The 18834-nt window shown below is 38.9% G+C and overlaps 2 protein-coding genes across 3 annotated transcripts; one reads left to right on the forward strand and one right to left on the reverse strand.

Annotated features, from left to right (window-relative positions):
• The first annotated feature begins 224 nt into the window (after window positions 1–224).
• Window positions 225–7376, forward strand: LOC113677757 (neuronal acetylcholine receptor subunit alpha-3). Its single transcript, XM_027194587.2, has 5 exons — window positions 225–426; window positions 3203–3342; window positions 3958–4002; window positions 4376–4485; window positions 4756–7376. The coding sequence occupies exons 1-5, from the start codon at window positions 363–365 to the stop codon at window positions 5831–5833; spliced, it is 1437 nt and encodes a 478-aa protein (XP_027050388.2). The 5' UTR covers window positions 225–362; the 3' UTR covers window positions 5834–7376.
• On the reverse strand, window positions 5769–13493 carry LOC113677787 (F-box only protein 36). Of its 2 annotated transcripts, none has more exons than XM_027194632.2 (2): window positions 10506–13484; window positions 5769–8126 (listed from the first exon to the last, which is right to left on the reverse strand). In XM_027194632.2, exons 1-2 carry the CDS (start codon window positions 10857–10859, stop codon window positions 7866–7868), a joined length of 615 nt encoding a protein of 204 aa, XP_027050433.2. In that variant the 5' UTR covers window positions 10860–13484; the 3' UTR covers window positions 5769–7865. The 2 variants fall into 2 exon arrangements, with proteins under 2 accessions (XP_027050433.2, XP_089059479.1); XM_089203353.1 differs by lacking the exon at window positions 5769–8126 and adding an exon at window positions 8138–8920 and having other exon boundaries at window positions 10506–13493.
• Between the last annotated feature and the right edge of the window lie 5341 nt (window positions 13494–18834).

Here is an 18834-nt window from a genome sequence, read left to right on the forward strand (position 1 = left end):
CGTCAAGGAAGTTCATTGTTCGTGCCTTTTGATTAAACGCACCTGGATTATTTGATTATTCTTTGGTGTTTCGGCTGTCAAATTTTTGTCTTGATTATTATTATCATTGTGATTACGCCTGAGGGAAGTAAGACCACAAAGGAGTTTCTTTAACGTAATTGTTTGCGAGACAGCGAGCCAAACAAAAGAATGCCAGACTAGGTTGTTGAGAAGCTTATTGGCTGAAGGCTGATTTCGACCTGCTGTTACGGCGGTTTAAGAGAACAATCAGTTGAATTTTAAGGTATTTTGTTGCCAAATGGTGGTTAGTGCGTGTTTGTGTAAAACTGACGTTTGGAATTTCTGTCTCCGCTATACCAGCCATGATATATCGTAAAATGCTATTCTTTTTCGCCATAACATCTTCAATCCATGCAACATGTCGAGGTAAGTATAGATTGACCGAAATTTCTTCACCAGAAATGTTTTTCTGACGTGAAGCCTGTTAACCGTTTGATGCTAGTTAATTAGAGACTGTTTTGAACTTCCACAATGACTGGTTGAAGAGATTGTGGCTACTCTAAATCCAGTTAAGGGTATTGCTGAGTTACACGACCCACCTTAAAACTTCCTGTTACTTAGAAATATATTTTGTCTCGATCAGCAAGTAATGTTTCCACTCAGTTCGACAAGTTGAATTTGCAAGGCCATTCCGCTACAGTTGGCTTTAGTACATTATTTTGACTACATACTACAAAAAATACTAATTATCTAGCGGTTATTACAAGCTGTTGCGTAATCAAACGCACTGCGAAATTAATAGGCCATAAAATAACTTGTAGTACGACATAGTTAATCTGAATCATACAGCAGTGCTATCAGAAATGCGTAAAGTTAGATTCTCGTGATTTGCTTTTTGTCATACACCTTTGAATGATGTTTATCTTTCGTATCCAGTCAAATTTTGATCACACCATTTGAAGTTTGTCGTATTTTGTCAACATGAATAACTGGGCCCCGTAAAGCTGTTCAGTTGCTATTATTTTGCAATCGCAAATGTGTATCTTAACTTTGCCTCACACGAAATTAACTTTAAACGCCAAGAGTGGGTCAGTTGCGAAGCTGATAAACATATTGTTGACAATGAACTGTTCGTTTGGGCAAAATTCATAGCTAGTAAAGAAATGAACTGTCACATTGTATTGTTACAGTTATGCTATGGTGTTTTGTAGTCCAAGATTTTTTTTTTTTTTTTATCAAGCTAGCAGCTTTTCCTTATCGGCCGAACTGCAAACGCTAAATCTGATTGACAATTCCACATACCACAATAATGATGAGTCTTGACTTTAAATTCAAGCTTACAAGTCTATGTAAAAGTACAAGTCTTCTGATCTGGAAAGCTCTCAACAAATTTCAATAAATGAAATAAAAATACACTAATGTTTTTAGAGTATCAGTGTTCAGCTCTCTGAGCAGAATGTTTTTCATGTATCAGTGTTCAGCTCTCTGTTTCCCCTGTCAGTTGCAACTTTCAAACAACTAAGACCTGCCCTATATGACATTTGTTTTCGTGGCTCAGCCAGGATTGTGAAAATCAAGCCATAAAATAACATACGCCTTACCCGTTGTCTCCAAATTATTTTCTGATAGAGTTAAACATAAACGCACTAAAGGCCGAACATAAACAACTAATAATAAAAGCTGATCTTAAGTGATAAAGAACAAAAGGCCATTTTTATAAAGGCATGCAAATCACATTTTATATCCTTCATTAGAATTTTTTTAACCTTTCAGTTTCGTTTAAATCCAGACTCGCTTATTTCGTATACCTTTGATAAGCGTGTTTTAACAATAGCCCTCTCATTTATATCGACGTGAGCTCTTACGACTCAAACCTCAAATAATCCTGTACCGAGCTGTTCATAAGAAGGTTGCCCAATTTCGTTTGTTTTCCAGCATTTCAAAAATAAGTTTTAAGTAAAATAACAGAAATCGATATTTGCTCCTCTATGCAGTCCAATATGAAGTTTCACAACTCGTCACAGGTAGCTCCAATAATCATTGCTTCCCTGTACGTGTTAAAAATGAACACCAAAGAATTAACTAAAGTAGTTAGCCGTGTCGTAACTATTTGAAATCTTTGTGGTTCATTCGGGAAAGACTGATTACTTTCACAGAATTTGCGGTGAGAAAAATGTATGTTTTGTGAACATTGTTTAAAACGTTTGCCTGCTGTTTGGAAATAAAACCCAGCAGGCAGGCTCATAAGGAAGGTCGCACACCACATATTTTTCTAGTGAGCTCATACCTCTCACTGGGAGAGCACGAAAGCCACGCAGGAATAAAAAGAACAATGCTAAAATTTCATATCTGTTCTTGATGAAGAGAAAAAAACCTGTAACATCGTTTTTTCTCTTCATGGCTTTAAGTTTAGACACTTTTAAACTGCAGAAAATTAATACCATAGTTGAGAGTTATTTCCAACTTTTGGTATCTAGATTAACAAGCTGACGTATTTAGGCGATGGAATAACGCAAACGAATGTGCGTTTATATCAAAACCAACATGTAATAATATAAACGTTCTAATAAACCAATGGAAGGCAATTACAAAATCAACAATTCAATTTATTAAACAAACAACCAAACAAAGGGATATGAATTGAACGAAAAAAGTCCAGAAGAATGCAGCTCAAAGGGAAATTTTTAAAGTCATTTTGATCGGAAAACAATCACAATCCAAAAGTGGAACGACAGCGATAGATGACCTATGTAGCTGCCCTACAAAGCCAGTGAAGATTGAATGGGTAACGAATGTATGGGCGTCGAGTACACGCGTGAGTGAGTGGGTGGGTGGGAGGCGTGGGTGGAGTTATAGGTAACAGTGAGCAAGAGAGTGATTAGGTGGGTGTGCGTGTGAGTAAGTGGGTGAGTGGGCAAGTGGGTGAGTGCGTGAGTGGGTGAGTGGGCGAGTGGGCAAGTGGGCGAATCGGCGTGTAGGCGAGTGGGAGTGTGGGCAAGTGGGTGAGCAACTGAGTGAGTAAATGGGTGGTTAGTTAGGTGGTTGAGGCAGTAAGTGGTTGGTTGAATGGATAGTTAAGCAGGTGAGTGAATGTGTGTGAGTAGGTTGAAGGGGAGGGGGGGGGGGTTGGGTAAGAAGACGAGTGATAGAGTCAATGCGCGAGTTTTAACATCAGTGCTTTCCAATTTTTTCTTTTTTTCAGGCCAGGCTCATCTCGATCCAGAACATCGCCTCATGAATGATCTGTTCGCAAATTACAGTAAAGAAGTGAGACCTGTCATCGACAAACAACAACCAATTCCTGTCAACTTTGACATGATGTTCAGTCAACTTGTTGAATTGGTATGTGATGCAAAGCACATGAGTCTTTTATCGCTTAAAGAAATATTTTTGAGGAGGATTCAGATGGGATAACAAGCTTAGAATACTTACAACTCTCTATGCCCATTTTCAGACGCATGCGTCCTACCGTGAGCACGATTACTTCGAGAGATTAATGTTTTGATTATTGTGTTAAGGGGAAAATACTTTGTGGTTCAATATAACAGCTAAAATCATTTAAGGGAGCTTCTGTTAAGGTTAAAAAATATGTACATCAACAAGATAGTGAGCATTTTTTAACGATGATGGGACGTTGTGGACGTACGACACATTATGACTTGCAAAGACTGACATAAATGCAGCAGTTATTTTTTGCGGGTCATCAAATTTTTCCTTTCTCCCCCCCCCCCTTGCCCCCCTCCCCCCCCCATCCTCTTAAACTTTGTAATTTGAAGTATTCTTTACATGAAGCAGTAGAGTGTCGCAAAAGCAAAACCAGGGTAATCGCGATTACCAATCAGAAAAAAGAAAAGTTCCGAATAAGCAAATTTTCTAAAGTACCGGAAAAGGGCATGTCCCAAAAAGATTAGGATGGCTATACAAATTTGATGTAATTTTTATTTTCTTCATTATTAGAACGGACGGAGCCAAATAATGACCAGCAAGGTTTGGATTCGACAGGTAGGACAAAGCTTTACCTGTAAGCTCTATTGAATGTTCAAATCACGTCAACGCAAATGTTCCTGCATCATCCTCGATTATCACCATATTTGTCAAATCATTACGCATTTACCAAAACAATGAGAAAGGGGGTTAAAAGCCAGACTGACCGCTCCTAAAGTGCGACTGCTGCATGAGAAGAAGCCTTGCTGATTTTAGTTTATCTAACATGAAGCGACGTGAGCTCACTTGAGGGCGAGGTCACACAGCTTGGACACGGCGTGACTCGGGCGAAATGGCAAGGGGGTGGTGTCGTGACTTTCGTAAATGTACCATTTCATTTCAATGCTAACGGGTTATTCATGAAAGTAGTCGTTTTCTTTTTATGTTTCAGTCTTGGGAAAATCCTTTTCTGAGGTGGAATCCTTCGGATTACGGTGGTGTAAAGTTCATCAACATTGACCCAATACTTGTTTGGAAACCTGACATTGTTCTTTACAACAGGTAAACAAGGTCTCCTTCGGCATCCATTGTGTCTTTATCTTTTGTTAGTCATAAGATTAATTTACCAACTTAAAGTTGCATAGATTCTGCTTTAAATGATGTTTGGCGAGGAGATGAACTTGGAGTTACCGAAACACGGCTACATGATATATGTAGCTAAATATGTAAGATGACAACATTCTTCTTTGCTGACATCAAATCTATGCCGAGATTTTTGTATTATTATTATTATTACTATTATTATTATTATTATTATTATTATTATTTTAGTATTCAGAGCGACAGTGGCGAGATGTACAAGTTCAACACCAAAGTCGTCATAAACTACAATGGTTCATGTCAGTGGTACGCTCCAACAGAAGTGAAAACAGTTTGCAAGATCGACATTACCTATTTTCCGTTTGACCAACAACGGTGCAGCATGGTTTTTGGTTCTTGGACCTACACAAGCTCTTCGTTAAACCTAATGCTTGACCGAAAAGAAGTCGATTTATCCAGCTACATTGTCAGCGGCGAATGGGACCTGATTTCAGCTGAGGCTATGCGTAATGTGGTGAAGTACACCTGCTGTCCAGATCCGTTCATTGACATCACCTACCATCTTGTGCTTCGCAGAAGAGTGCTCTTCTATCTCAACAATTTGCTCCTTCCGTGCGTCGCTCTAGCGATTTTAACGGTGTTTGCGTTCTTCTTGCCGGTCGAATCCGGCGAGAGGATCTCACTAATTATCACAATTCTTCTGGGTTTGACTGTTTATACACTCATCTTCACTGAAAACATACCATCTACTTCGGAAGTCACTCCTCTTCTGACCAAGTACTCCACCACCATCATGGCTCTCCTGGGCATGTCATTGGTTGTTTCGTGTCTGGTTTTGTGGATTTACCACCGAGATCCTTCAACTGAAATGTCCAAAACTTTTGAATTCATTGTTTTTTCAGTTCTTTCTCGAATACTCAGGAAGCCTCGGCCGGAGGAAACTTCGAAAGATGGTCCAAAACGAAAGCATACTCCAGTAAGTGTAGTCGCCGACCGCTGGCCAACCTATTTTCCTGTACAGAGGCGCGCTGCCTCAGACAGCGGGAATTCTAGTCCCCAGTGCCGTTCACCGAACGGTTCTGTGCAAGAATTCGTTTTCCCCACGCAATTGGAGCGCAAGTTCGATCAAGTTATCGCCAAACTTGATGCAGTTGCAAACTCTTTAACAGTCGACCAAGGCGAAGAGGAAAAGAAAAAGAAATGGCAAATGGCTGCCCAAATCATTGACCAAATGTTCTTCTGGATTTTTACATTGATAGTCACCACAGTCACTCTTGTCATGTACTTCATGATTCCGAAATACTATTAGACCATGATATTCGAACCTAAGTGTTAGGTATTTAATCTTCACACTCTATTGTCAGTATAAATATTCTCCATACTGTTCTCTATACAGTAACTAAGGTACCGACGAGGAGAATTTGTTTGACAATCAAGAGCTTTTTTAGTTGGTGGTCCTTTATGATCATGACATTAATGTCTGATTCAGGGGTGAAATTGTAAGGAGAAATTAGACACCAGTACCTGTTGTGTATCGGTAAGACCTGACCGTGAGTAGGGACTCGTCACCATGCACCTTCCGACGTCTAAATTGATCTTTGGGATCAATATCAGTATCTGGGCAACTGCCCACCTACCCCTCCCCTAACCCAACATTAACCCTAACTTGTTATCAATTGACTATTGTTGAGTTAGGGGAGGGGTAGGTGGGTAGTTGCCCAGATATTGATCCGATCTTTGCTTGACGAAAAAAAAAAGGGAACAAAGATTTTCCACCGATGTAGCTTTGCTGAAAATTATACAGTTTTAGAGAAAGTCAACTTAGTGCTTGTAATTTCTACATTGTGCAACTCAGTGTGGTATAATGTCACTGTTATAGGCTTTAATACAATAATCTTCACAAGCCTGTGATACTTAAGTCGTAGGTTTTTCTTATTTCTTAGCGTAAAAAGCTATGGCAGAGTTACTATAACTTTAAGAAAGCTTTGCCATTTAGCCATTACATCTATTTTTGCTGCTGTTTTTACTTTTTTATTGTAATTTAAAACAAGATGGCGAATGCTCGCCCTATTTCTTAGGCAAACGACTTGTCACAACTTGGAATCTTCTATATATTTAAACTTGTTGTGACTTTCTGGCTGCTTATTATCATAGAGCGTTGTTTGAGCCTCCTGCTCGCGGCTTGTGGCTGTTAGTAAAATTATTACTACCGCCTTTATGTTTCTGAAATCCGAGTAACATGACGTTTCTTAATGAAATAAGTACGCATAATTGATAGACCACTTAATTCTCTGTAATAAGTCTTACTATCTATTAGAGTCCAGACGGACTGCAGACACCTTGCACTGTTGACGTCTTGCACTGCAGATGTCGTTTCTCTTTTTTTGTCTAAAATGACGTGAAATAGGGCGCAAAGATTTGGTAACAACATGTTGTGCACAACAAAATGAAATTTGCTTGTTTCAAATAGGATGAAAGCCGTTTTATTTGTACACTTGCAGAACGGATGTTACTAAAACGAGGAATGGAGGTTGAGGAACGGACAACGGGAAGTAGGAAAGTGAAATGGCAAATTAAGTTGATGTTTTAGAAGCATCCCTTGCGGCACTTTTGTTTGTGTGCGCTTGATAATTTGTGTATGTTTGTCAGTGTGTCCACGTAACACAAATTTTGCAACAGTAATTGCCTGTTAAACCCGAAACGCAGCACAGTGAGTAATCAGGAACCCTTTGAGTGTGGCTGATTCTGAGGGCATATAGACTAAAATTAAGAAGCAAACAAACATTTTAAAACTAACAAAACAGGAAATCTTGAACTTTTATGAATGAAAATTAAAATTAATATTCTCATTACGTTGTCCGCCCAATTCAGATTTCAAGTGATAACTGCGCTCAATTTTGGTCTCCGCCTCCACTTAATAGAGTTAATTTCTCAGCAAATATGAGAGAAAAAACACTGGACTAGCATAAGTGTCCGCTCAATGCAAGAGTACGTCACCTTAACTTTCGCTTAATTCGGGTTTCACCCTAGGCCTCTTAAGAGGCTTTGTCTATTTCATTTCAAAATGGTAAACTATCTTTCCTTGATTTTAGTCCGATACAGCCCAAGATAAATGAATAAATAGATCAATGAGTGAATAATTCCCATATCTAAACAAGAAAATACTTTTCCGATTCGCAATCACCTGATACTATGCCTAGTACTCTAGGGAAGGGGTAGGTATAACCGTTACTCATACCCAGGGGTCAATCTAAAGCAATGAATAACTTATGTTACCCTAAAGCGTAGAGTCAGTCAATAGACCTTCTGATTCTAGTGCCTGATTGTGAAAGAAGGTGCAATTAATTAGACATTAGTGGCCCCACCCTCTTTCCTTCTTCTTTTGGCGTTTTCCTCGAACTTTCCTCTTGCAGTTTTGTGTGAACTTTTCTTAACGCTCTGACCGTTTGAACTGGTTTCTGCAGATTTACGACAAAAGCCTTCTTCCATCCGAACTCTTCAGCCACAGACCGTACGTCTGATGGAACGATCACGAAGTGTTTTACGTAAAGCTTTTGCCATAAAATGTCACTGGCACAAGCGTTATACAAAGCTCGGCAAACCTGCAACGAGGTGACGTACGTCAGATAGAATCAGCTATGAAGTATAACTATTTCAGGAAAATGCTACAGACTCTAAGCCGCAATATTTATTTAAACATACAAATGTGTATGAAGGTGTGGTTCAACTGAAAAAATGCACACAAATATATGAAAAGCATAACCAAACGAGTTACGAAAATTCGAATTCAACGAAACTCTTAAGGAAGAATGTAACTCGGACGCCATATCGCTGCATGAATACGAGCCCGCTGGTACACAGGGAAGAGCAGCGGTATAAGCCAATTTACAAAAGGAACGTCGAAACTCTAAACGGGAACCCTCCCCCTCTCTTCCCCGCCCTTTCCCTCCTCCCCTCTCTTTTATAAAATCCCGGCTTCGCTCCTGTTCGTTATCTTTTAAATGTTTCTTCTTTATTTTATGTGAATCTGATGGCGGAGACGAGATTTTGTTGCACAAATTAGGGACAAGTTCATAAATTGGCTCCACAGCGTTGTGTGTTGCTAGCTTGAGTTTTATGCCTCTAGAACTTCAGGGTAAGTGTTTCTCGGCCCACGCGAAGATTTGAGACGAGTCGGGGAGGGATCAGCCAATGGGTCTAGCACTGATAATGTGGGCCTGCAAGGATGTTTCTTTTCATCCTTTTTTTCGCCCACGAACGCAGCATTCTGATTGGTGAAAAATAACGAAACAAGAGCTTCCGGACAAAAACGTGACGGTTTTTCCACCAGCCACGACCATGTTACGTACCGGATGCACCAAAACCAGAAATGACAGAAATAGGTGACCTCAATCGCCTGATTAATATGAATAACGACATTATCAAAACATCATCTAACACTTAAAACACACAAGACTAGATTAACCCGCCTTTCATTTTTTTCTTTCTTTCGTTCCATCAGGTGACAAAGTTAGCACATTATCAGTATTATGACAAATCAATCCTTTTTGTGAAAGTTAGGCAAGCATTGCAATATTGGACAACCATTGAGCATGAGTTACAACGCATCAATACAAGACAAGTTTAATATCATTTTCCCAGCAATTATCTATTTTCTACACAATTTTTTTTCCTGAAACTTAAGTTTTTACCATAGGCAGGGCATATTATAAGGATATGTTGAGAAAAGAAAACACGTATTGTACCGGTATACCTAAGGGCATTACCAAAATAGAATTTGACATGTAAATATCGTAATACTTTTAACAATGAATAACTCCCTGAATATCTACAAAGAAATATTATGAAGAGTTTTCAAAATATGGAGAAAGTCCTATCAACACAGGCCTACATCGGCGTGGTCGCACTTCCTGTATCATGTTAACTACTATCCGAAACACGAAAATAGGTAAAAAGGAAATTTTTAGAGAACATGAGCGTTCAGTCATGTCCGTAATGGTTCCGCAATCTAAGATATTTTTGAACAATGAAGCATTTCTTTAAGGGAAAAACACGTAGCAAATTAGTTTCTATTTCCATTTGGACAATTTTCGGCTTCTATTTCATAATTAATGAGTTGTGTATTTCATGTACCTTGGATTGATGAAAAAAACTACAAATTTGCTTTTTGTTTTCGCGATGTTTCTTTTATTTGTTTATAGGCCGGCCAAATTCCTGATAAGATGGTTCCTGTTTTCTCACCATGGAAAAACAACTGGCAGAAAATTATTGAAAACTTAATTAAAATTTTTAATTGGTATGTGGTCATCGAAGTTGTGGAAAGCTGTCATATTTGTCGGCTGTCATCCACATATTTAAAACGCGGGCCTTACCCTAATGAGCGGAATTTCACATGGTTCATCTTTTTACACCGGCTGAATAGAAATTACAATTGTTTTCAGCAGCAAAAAGGTTTTGAAAAAAAACTATTAAATCGAGACCTCATTAATTATCCACCTAGACCTCATTTGCAACATTTGAGTTCGTATGTTTATTTGTTCGCTTTTTTTCAGAAAGAAGTTTTGAAAAATATCATTGTTATTAACGAGAATAAAACTCACTCCTGAAATAAGACGAAAGGTACGAACTTCATCGACATCCTAAAGTTACTAACAAGAAATAAACACACCACTGAAATGATATGAAATCCCAAACTTCGTCTTTTAATGCTTGCTTATACATATTATAAATATTAATTTCACGCTATCAGGGTTCTCTTAGATTGTTTTTCGGTGTCATGGGTGCTACTGGAGGATACAAACCTCTCCCGCTTTGTTGATTCGATAGCTGTATTCATCTAAGAGAATGGTGTTTGATCGACCTAAATTTTACATAAATTGTTTCTGTCATACTTATTGGCTGCAAGTCTGTTTGTCTCACGTTGGCCTGGGTTGATACGACACTTTATTTCATGGTCACTGTAATAATTTCAAGTATCTTACCTGCGCAAGCCGCATGATGTCACGAAGATTGAGTCGAACAAGAATTTCGGTCAGAATATCGCTTTTCAGATAAGGTAACCAGGTTTGCGTCACCATGGCGAGCACAATATTTAAAGTCTCGACCCCAAATACTCGCCGTATTTCTCCCTGAAGCCATGTACCTTTGGAATCATTAACGAACTCGTCCCACGAGTGAGTCGTTTCGCCCGGCAAGGACTTGTTACTTCTTAAAGTTATTCTCCACGAGCGCCAGATAATCGATTCTCTCGTCACAGTTAAATGAAAGAAGTCTTTGCTTGGTGCCTGTCCCACGCCTGAGGTCTCGAAAATCTTGTCTCTGATAGCTGTTTTCATGTCTTGACGAACGCTTAGTGATCTTATTTCGCCGCTTAGCGGAGCGGAGCGTCTCTTTACATATAGCTTTCAAGAGCTACAGTTCTTTGCTGAGAAAAGTTGAGCTGATGTCCGAAATTCTATATATTTCCTTATAGAACAAAAATATCAGCGGTACAAACATTCTGGTTTCAGCCCTGCCAGAGTTTTTCCCGTTTCATTACCGAAGAGGGCAAAAGTGTTCATGCCTTTTAAGAAAGCGTTATATCATAGAGAAGAAAACTCTGTTTGATTCGTTTGCGGTGAAATTAAGAGACAATAACAGGAAGTAATTACCACGTAAACTAAATGAGATAAAACTCTTAAAAATTGTGCAGTGTTTCGCCACAAAATAAAAATTTTCACTCAATGCGAAAAGGTGTCTCGATCTCTTTACATCTCGACGTTGTTTTATTTCTTAATCTTTTGCTTATAAAGTAAAGTTTTATTTTCGCAACAGATGTCCTATGAATTATTAAAAATCCCACTCTTAAAATTTTCTTTACATCAACGATATTTTTAGAAGATATTGATGCTCATAGGGGGTCTGGGACTCGAAGAAATAGCGGGCTGAAAACTGATCGTAACTTTGAGGATGCATTGAAAACGATTTATGTTCCTATAACCATTTCAGACGAATAAAATCTCACTATAATCAATAGATGATGATATAAAGATCCGTCTCAACCGGAGTATACGCATTTTAAATAAAGCGGAGAGTTTGTCATACACTTCCTAGTTGACAGTAACCAATGCAACACCTTGTGCGTTTCCTCTAACAATCATTCAAAAGCTTTGCAAATTCGAATAATCTTGGTGTATCATTTCTTTAGACTACAAGTAAACCCTTCTAATCGATCGGCGAATCCTTCGCGTTAGTCGAAAAAAAAAACAGCGCACAAAAATAAGGGACATCAACACTTGGAGCAGTCCCACCATTTTGGCGAATTTCGTCGCGAAAGTAAAAAAAAAACAGAGGAAAAATGATTTTTTGACTCGAGCGACGGAATTCGTCGAAAAGGACCGACAGCTCGTAGTCTAAGGGAATACGAAATAACACCAATTTTTTTTCGCTCATGTTTTGGTCGACTCGCACGACGGACTTCTCCGAAACTGAGGGACACCTCATAGACCATCCATTTCTTCGATAAATAAAGATTATTCGCCCATGTAATCAACTGTATTCATTCCGCTACCATATTCGAGAAGGCTATACTGAAGGGGACAACACAATTGAATCTTGAAAGGAAACGTCGAAAAGTTTATTTTCGTGCCGGTGAGGCACTCACCCAAAAAGTCAAGCAGAGTTTATTTTTACGAAATTAACTTACGTCACCCTAAGGATCTTACGATCTAACTTGTTATCATTCGCTGAGACTTATTCCTGATGATCGAAAGGAAACAGCAGTGGGCGAGAAATAAATGCCGCTTACGATGTTCTGTAGAGAATTCCTTCCCCATGACACATGGAAAATAATTGCACCGTTAGAATTCATACACAAAAAAACAATATATCTGTGGCTACACACATTGCAAACTAACGAAATGTTGAAACATTAATATATATTTTTGGCTTAAATCTTTATCAAGCTTTTGGCCTGGATATTTTCAACAAAAGAGGGTAGGTGCATGACTTTTCACGTCCTCTATTAAAAGAGGATCAAGATGACTCAACAAGACAATTTTAGACTAGCCTTTGGCGCTGGTTATCCTAACATGGTATTATTATCAAAGGAATGGCGCGGCACGGGATAATCCTTTTTTTCCCTTTTGGGATGCCAAACAAATATTTTGTTGTTACCTTCACGCTTAAAAGGTTATGAAAAGGAAGCAGCGCAAAAAAATGCGAATTTCCTGAAGTAGGTTCCTTAAGGAATCTTTGCTTTGACCCCGAGTCAGCCGTATGTTATTTATAATTAATCAAGCCGGATTTTTTGAACATGTCTCATCGACTTGCGCACCGCTCAAGCCTACCAACAAGAAAAGCAGATCACACGCCCTTATTCCCTTTCTCCCTAAAAGTGATAAGCATACAATTACTCCCAACAGTACTGACCCTGAGTCAAACGTTAAGGTCGGGAGAATAGCGGAAACGATAACCAACCTAAGAAGTTTTGATTGTTGAACGAATTCTCTTCGTCAGTACCAAAGGAAATGAACGGAAAAAAGTATGGAGAACTTGCATACCGATGTTACGGTGTAAAGGGCTGAAAGGAGAAAAGCAAGCGACACTTTCACGTTCTTTTATCAACACAACCACGAGCCCATTACGTTAGTAATGGCTCCTGACAGAATGCGTTATCTATTTGGCTGTTTTTATTTTTAGCGGGTTTGTTGTTTTGTCAGGGTGTCACTGCAGTACTCGTCATTTAATTTCCCTTGACGCGGGGTAACTAGTGTAAAAGGTTTATGACGCGACGAACTTGGCATGTTCCGCTTTACGTAAATGAATATAAAACAAAATGACTTTACCCTGTGTGAAAGAAATCACGTGCAACGAAGCAGGCGTCACCAAGCTCTTCCCCGTCACGCATGACGTGACCCAAGAACTGACGTCATAAATTAATTTCAAAACAAAGGAAATCAAAAGATCAAGTACGTTGAGAGGTTTGTGGTGAATCAGTACTCAAACTACTACAGCTCCTTTAAGTAATCTTGAGGTTCGGTGTCATGACGTGATGAAAAATACATCCTCTAGGGTTCCTCAAAATAATGCAAGGAACCTCATCGATTCAGAATTTTCATACCAAATCACAGGATGCTAAACATATTTGACGCCTTTTTTTTTTCTTTTTGCTCGAGGCATTCATGAAATAGCAAACTTCGACGCGTTCGTATTGACTGAAAAAGGAAGACAATTATTTTTAATCAGCTCTGTCTGGAAGTGTTCATCTCGAGTGTACTTGAATAGAGATCGTTAAGTTAGTTTTGATAACAAGTTTCGTAATCGCAGATTCTTGTTTCAACTGCCCGAAGCAGTTATGAACCTTTAGTTATTATGAAATTATTCGGTTTCAAGACTTCTTTCGAACCCCTATCCCTGTCTGTTTGTTTGTTTTGTTTGGTTTAGTAATTTTCATTCGGTTTCTCGATGGTTTAAAATGTGGTATTCGCATCTAATGAAAACCTTACAACCTTCAACGTATTTCCGAAAGTTTGTTTGAAGGTGAAGATGATTTTTCTTAACTTTACAATAAACTCTGGCCGACACGAAAGGAGATAACGAGGCTTGCACAAGGAATGCATTTACGGGAGACAGATTTAAGTCGATAATAAACTCGAACCTATATCCACGCTGAATTTCGAATCGACCGCCAGATGCGACGAGATCTAATCCTTCTGTTATCTCTAGCTTCAGTTGTTCCAATACCTACAGAAACTAGTTAGAAAAAAATTAACTCTCGTGTCTCCTTCGACAAGTTGTGTCGAAAACGGAAAGCTGACAAATGGATGTCTTTTCCGACAGAGGAATGTCTTTGGCGTTGTTTCTGTACTCGATGGAAAGTGAGAGTCGAATATAATAGGCTAATTACCACTTTATTCAATGACTTGCATTCTTTTAATACCGGAGGCTAAATTCTGACAGTTTCCACAATTGTTCCCCAGAGTACCTTCAGTTTTTGTGTGGTTTCCGTCGGTGTTTTCGTTTTCTAAAATACGAAAACCGCAGAGGTTCTTCGGAAGCTTTACACGTAACTCGTACCATTGTCAAGTCCTGTGCAAATGTGTGTGTCTAATAACTAGTCTAAAAATTACAATTTCGTAAACCCTTCCAATCAATAATCTTGTTATGTAATAGAGCTGATTTTGTCGTGGAACCCTTCACAGATGAAGTGTTCTTCACAACAGTTTCGCTCAAAGCGAGAGCTTTTACAATGATGACGTGGAAGAATCCGAGTGTATTTTCGAAGCGCACTTTTCTCGTTTCGAGAGGTGATCGCAGAAGATGACAATTATGCAAATGACGTGAGTGTTTTGAAGACATTGAATGAGGTCACATAATCTCCTGACCACTTGACTGGACAGCAACGAAGGATGTTGTTTTGACACGTAGTCTTTTTCAAAAGCGCACAATACAACAAGAATGTAACATGCTTGTTTTAAAGACAGGAGGAGAAAAGGCGCTAAATAGAGAGTATTAGAACTTATCACATGCTAAACCCTTCTTTACGACCCTTAATCTTTCTCTCGCAATGCCTTTCAATAATTACGTAAATCTTGGATCGAACTCATCACGGACCTGAAACCTACGTAACGCAGGAACAAAAGAAAAACATTCAGTGTTCGTGTGACTTGAAATATCGATGAAACGTTCTCTTGTATGATACTTTACAGCAACCAATCGCCTGCCGAGAAAATCATATACAATTCCGGTATTTATAGAGAGCATGATAAAATGTTTAAAGAAAAATTTAAATCGTTTTCTTTGAGGAAACTGTTTTGAAATAACGTCATCAGCTTACTTGGCCTATCTTTTTATGATCTCAAATTCTGATGATTTCGCCCGCAAAATATGAAATACCTTAATTGTTATCTTGTTCTACAGTCGTGATGAGACAGTGAAGGCATTGATAAGCTCATCTGGCCACAAGATATGGAAGCAAGTGTTTTGCAATACAAAGGAAGGACTTGTTAATCGAGCAAATAAAAGAAGAAAGAAAATCCTAAGAAAAAGTTTACGATAAATATGCCACTGAAAAGAAACCCAGACAAGTATTCCGTGCTTGTCACGTAACTGGAAGTTTCCTAAAACTGCTTCAAAACGGATGATTAATTAAAAAGCCTTGAGGGCAAACTTAAAACGAGACTCGTGGGTAAAACGTGTTTGCGAGCAGAGAAACGTCCGTTTCGAAACAAAACACCCCAACATCCTACAAGCTAAGTTGTCGGCAACATCAAAGTGAAGCGAATATTCTGCTCGTGAAATACCATCACTGTTGTGCAACAGCCAGATTACAATCTCTAAATGAGAACAATGACTAAATCTCTCAACACCGCGAATAGAATATCAATAACCTGGAATAAGACCACCGATACGGAGAGGGATATAAAGTTGAAGATGTCATTGCTCGATCTAAGCGCATATTGTTAATCGGAGCGTACACTTCAGTCGTGTGATTTACACAAGCACGTTTTCAACCCGCGAATACCTGCTTTAAGTTCATTTCCTTATCGTTACCCCTCAACAGCAGGTAAATATTTGTCATCTCAGTTTCCATCTGCGTGGCTGCTGAAACTTTGGCTGCCCTCATCTGACCTTGCGGTCACTGTCTATTTATAGTTCTTTTGTCAATAGTGACAGGTATAAAGAGAGTTTGAATTTCGTGTTCAACAACTCAGACCACCGTTGAGAACATACACATCAGCGTAACGCCCGGAGTAAACCAGAAGAAATGACTCTGGTACTAAATAATAATATCGCCATTACAACTACGACGCCGTCTTTAACGAGACCTATTCCAAGTCCTGGGCCCTTCTCATCAATGAGTGGAAATCAACCTCGCAGGTGCTCAGAAGACCGAAGCATTTTTACTTATTCCAACGCGTATCCTATCCCACACTGTGTTCACAATAGTGGAAAATTCGGGGTACAAGACAAAGACTTTAATTCATCAGAATGCGACGTAGTTATTCTCGACGACGATGCGCTAACGTCTTTAATCCTCGAGATGGAATTAGAGCAACTTAACGCTTTACCCGAACTTCAAGTAGTTAATGCAGATTTGACAGACTGTACAATCAGGAGATGAAGCGGGAAGCAGCAAGCTTCAGAAAGCTATGGACATACCGAAATATTGGCTGAAAAGATAGCTAAAAGAGGAAATTAATTTATTCTTAGTCGAGATAATTCTTTGCAGTTCATGGATGTAACGAACTACGAAACGAAATGTGAGTTTCGTTCCCTGTCAAGCGATAGGAATTATAACGACTTACCTCATCATTGACATTGTTGTAAATAGAATTTGTAAAATAATAAATGTGAACAGAATTTGCATGGCAGATCTGATAGTTTTCTGTGAAACATCGTGATTAACATGTTACAAACAAAACGCTACAAGGTAACAGGAGAGCAAACAAATCTAGTTGGAGGTGTGGTTATATTTTGGCTCGCATGCTCAGCGGACGGAGACAGGGGCCGCATCTGTTGACCTCGCTATTTTTGCGTTCCAGTGCATTCCGAACTATTTTTTCACACGATAAGAAGTGATTAAGATCAATATATCGCTGAAGTCGGGAGGAAGATCGATATCATCGCATGCTGCGCTCAGCTTTTACGTGTCACACCACGCTCAAGTTTTAATACGGGGGCTTAATATGCGACAAATTAAAAAAAAAAAAAAAAAAGGGCATCACGTTCTCAATTTGCTCGTCGACAATTTCGAAACTTCTGTCTCGTTCTTCGAGTAATCAAAACCAAACTTATGCTTCCTCTGAGTGCGATCAGCATATTCATTCGTCTGTGGTCTGAGGAACGAAATTTAAACTTCCTGTGCAGTACAAACATTACACGAGAAATAGATTTGCCTGTTTGACACAACCTTTGTCTTGAGGACGAGTTTTTGGCGCGTTTTTCTGATAATTGCCACGCGTGTTTCCTGAATGCTGTGTAAACAGGAATTTCTTGGCTGCAATGCACAGAATTATAATATTTCAGACCTGACACCACGAAACAGAAAGAGTCTTGAGTAATCTGATTGAAATTTCAGCGAGTCGGATTACCTTTACTGTTGACTCACTTGGGATGCCCCCACTAAAATTCACGTGAGGCTATTTTCGAGAGTGTTCTTGGAGAAGCTTTCCTCTTTATTACTTACCACCCACATCAATTTAAAAGGGTGGCTGTCTTTCGCCGTCTAAAGCTACAGTTGGTTCGCTTTCCTTTTAATCAACCAATGCTTTCTTACAGTATTCAACCCTAGCCCGAGGCAAAACTGAAAAAAGTTCAATACCAGTGTGCAAAAAAAAAAAAAAAAAAAATTTATATATTTTTTAAACGACTCCTCTAATGTTTGGGTTAACTAGTTTCAGCAAACTTTCAGTTGGAAACATTTTATCATGTTTGAGCAATCAAAGATGTGGAATATTTCCAGGAGATCTGTGCAATCCCCGGGGAACGAGACGATAAGTAAAAGAAATTACTGCCGGACATTGACATAGGATCTGTTTGTATTTCCCTTTTGTTTTTTGCAAAAGTCAGTTTATCAGAAGAACTCGTGACCTCAAGATATCTAGACAAGACACATTTTTGCTTTAATACCCAAATAATCAAAGTAATGATATTCAACAATTTTAAACGAAACACCTCTGAGTTCTGTTCTCAAAACCGCAAGAACAATAGCCGGAAGCGGATATTTTCACATGTTCACACATGCTGGTTTTGATGCTTTCAAAGTCTTCTTGTTTTTTAAAAAAGCATTCTGAAATCATAAGATAACACATACACACTGTCAAAAACAAAATCTAAAAAACTATGGCTATAAAGGTGGTCGTAAAAAATACAGAAAACCTTATACTTCGAAAGCTGTGTTTTACATAGTCTGTCCACAGTCACTTTTTTAATTCGACGCTTTTTCTGTTTGGTTTAGCGAGAAAGCGAGCGGAAAACAATAAAACGTTCGGTCTGTTTCCTCCTCCTACTTTCTATCTCGTGCTAACACGGTCGTTTTAATCCTCTTTAACGCTTATTGCACACAGGCTTTGAAAGATTATCCGTAAATAAAGGACTGTAGGAAGACTGTTTTGGTAAGGTCAATGAACATTTTTTTGGAAAGGGGGTTTTGATCAAACCCTTACATTCCTTCTGGTACTGTCTGGGGTAGCAGACACCTTTATCCAGCCCTTTTTGTTTTAAGCATAAGGCTCCTGGAAGCGTGTGAAATTTAACAGCCGTAAGAGTCGTCCGCTCTTCTGGACAATACATTTGTACTTCAGTGTCTGGCGGATATGGTAATTTGTC

This window comes from Pocillopora damicornis, chromosome 4 (assembly GCF_964200805.1).
Source record: "Pocillopora damicornis chromosome 4, jaPocDami1.2, whole genome shotgun sequence".
In the NCBI taxonomy this organism is placed as follows: Eukaryota; Metazoa; Cnidaria; class Anthozoa; order Scleractinia; family Pocilloporidae; genus Pocillopora; species Pocillopora damicornis.

What these genes read in the sequence shown, in the direction of transcription:
- LOC113677757 (XM_027194587.2), top strand. Translation starts at nt 363, where the DNA reads ATGATATATCGTAAAATGCTATTCTTTTTCGCCATAACATCTTCAATC. An exon ending in AATCCATGCAACATGTCGAG is followed by an intron (nt 427 to 3,202) that starts GTAAGTATAGAT and finishes TCTTTTTTTCAG; the next exon opens with GCCAGGCTCATCTCGATCCA. An exon ending in TCAGTCAACTTGTTGAATTG is followed by an intron (nt 3,343 to 3,957) that starts GTATGTGATGCA and finishes CTTCATTATTAG; the next exon opens with AACGGACGGAGCCAAATAAT.
- LOC113677787 (XM_089203353.1), bottom strand. Translation starts at nt 10,859, where the DNA reads ATGAAAACAGCTATCAGAGACAAGATTTTCGAGACCTCAGGCGTGGGA. An exon ending in ACATCATGCGGCTTGCGCAG is followed by an intron (nt 8,921 to 10,505) that starts GTAAGATACTTG and finishes CATATTAATCAG; the next exon opens with GCGATTGAGGTCACCTATTT.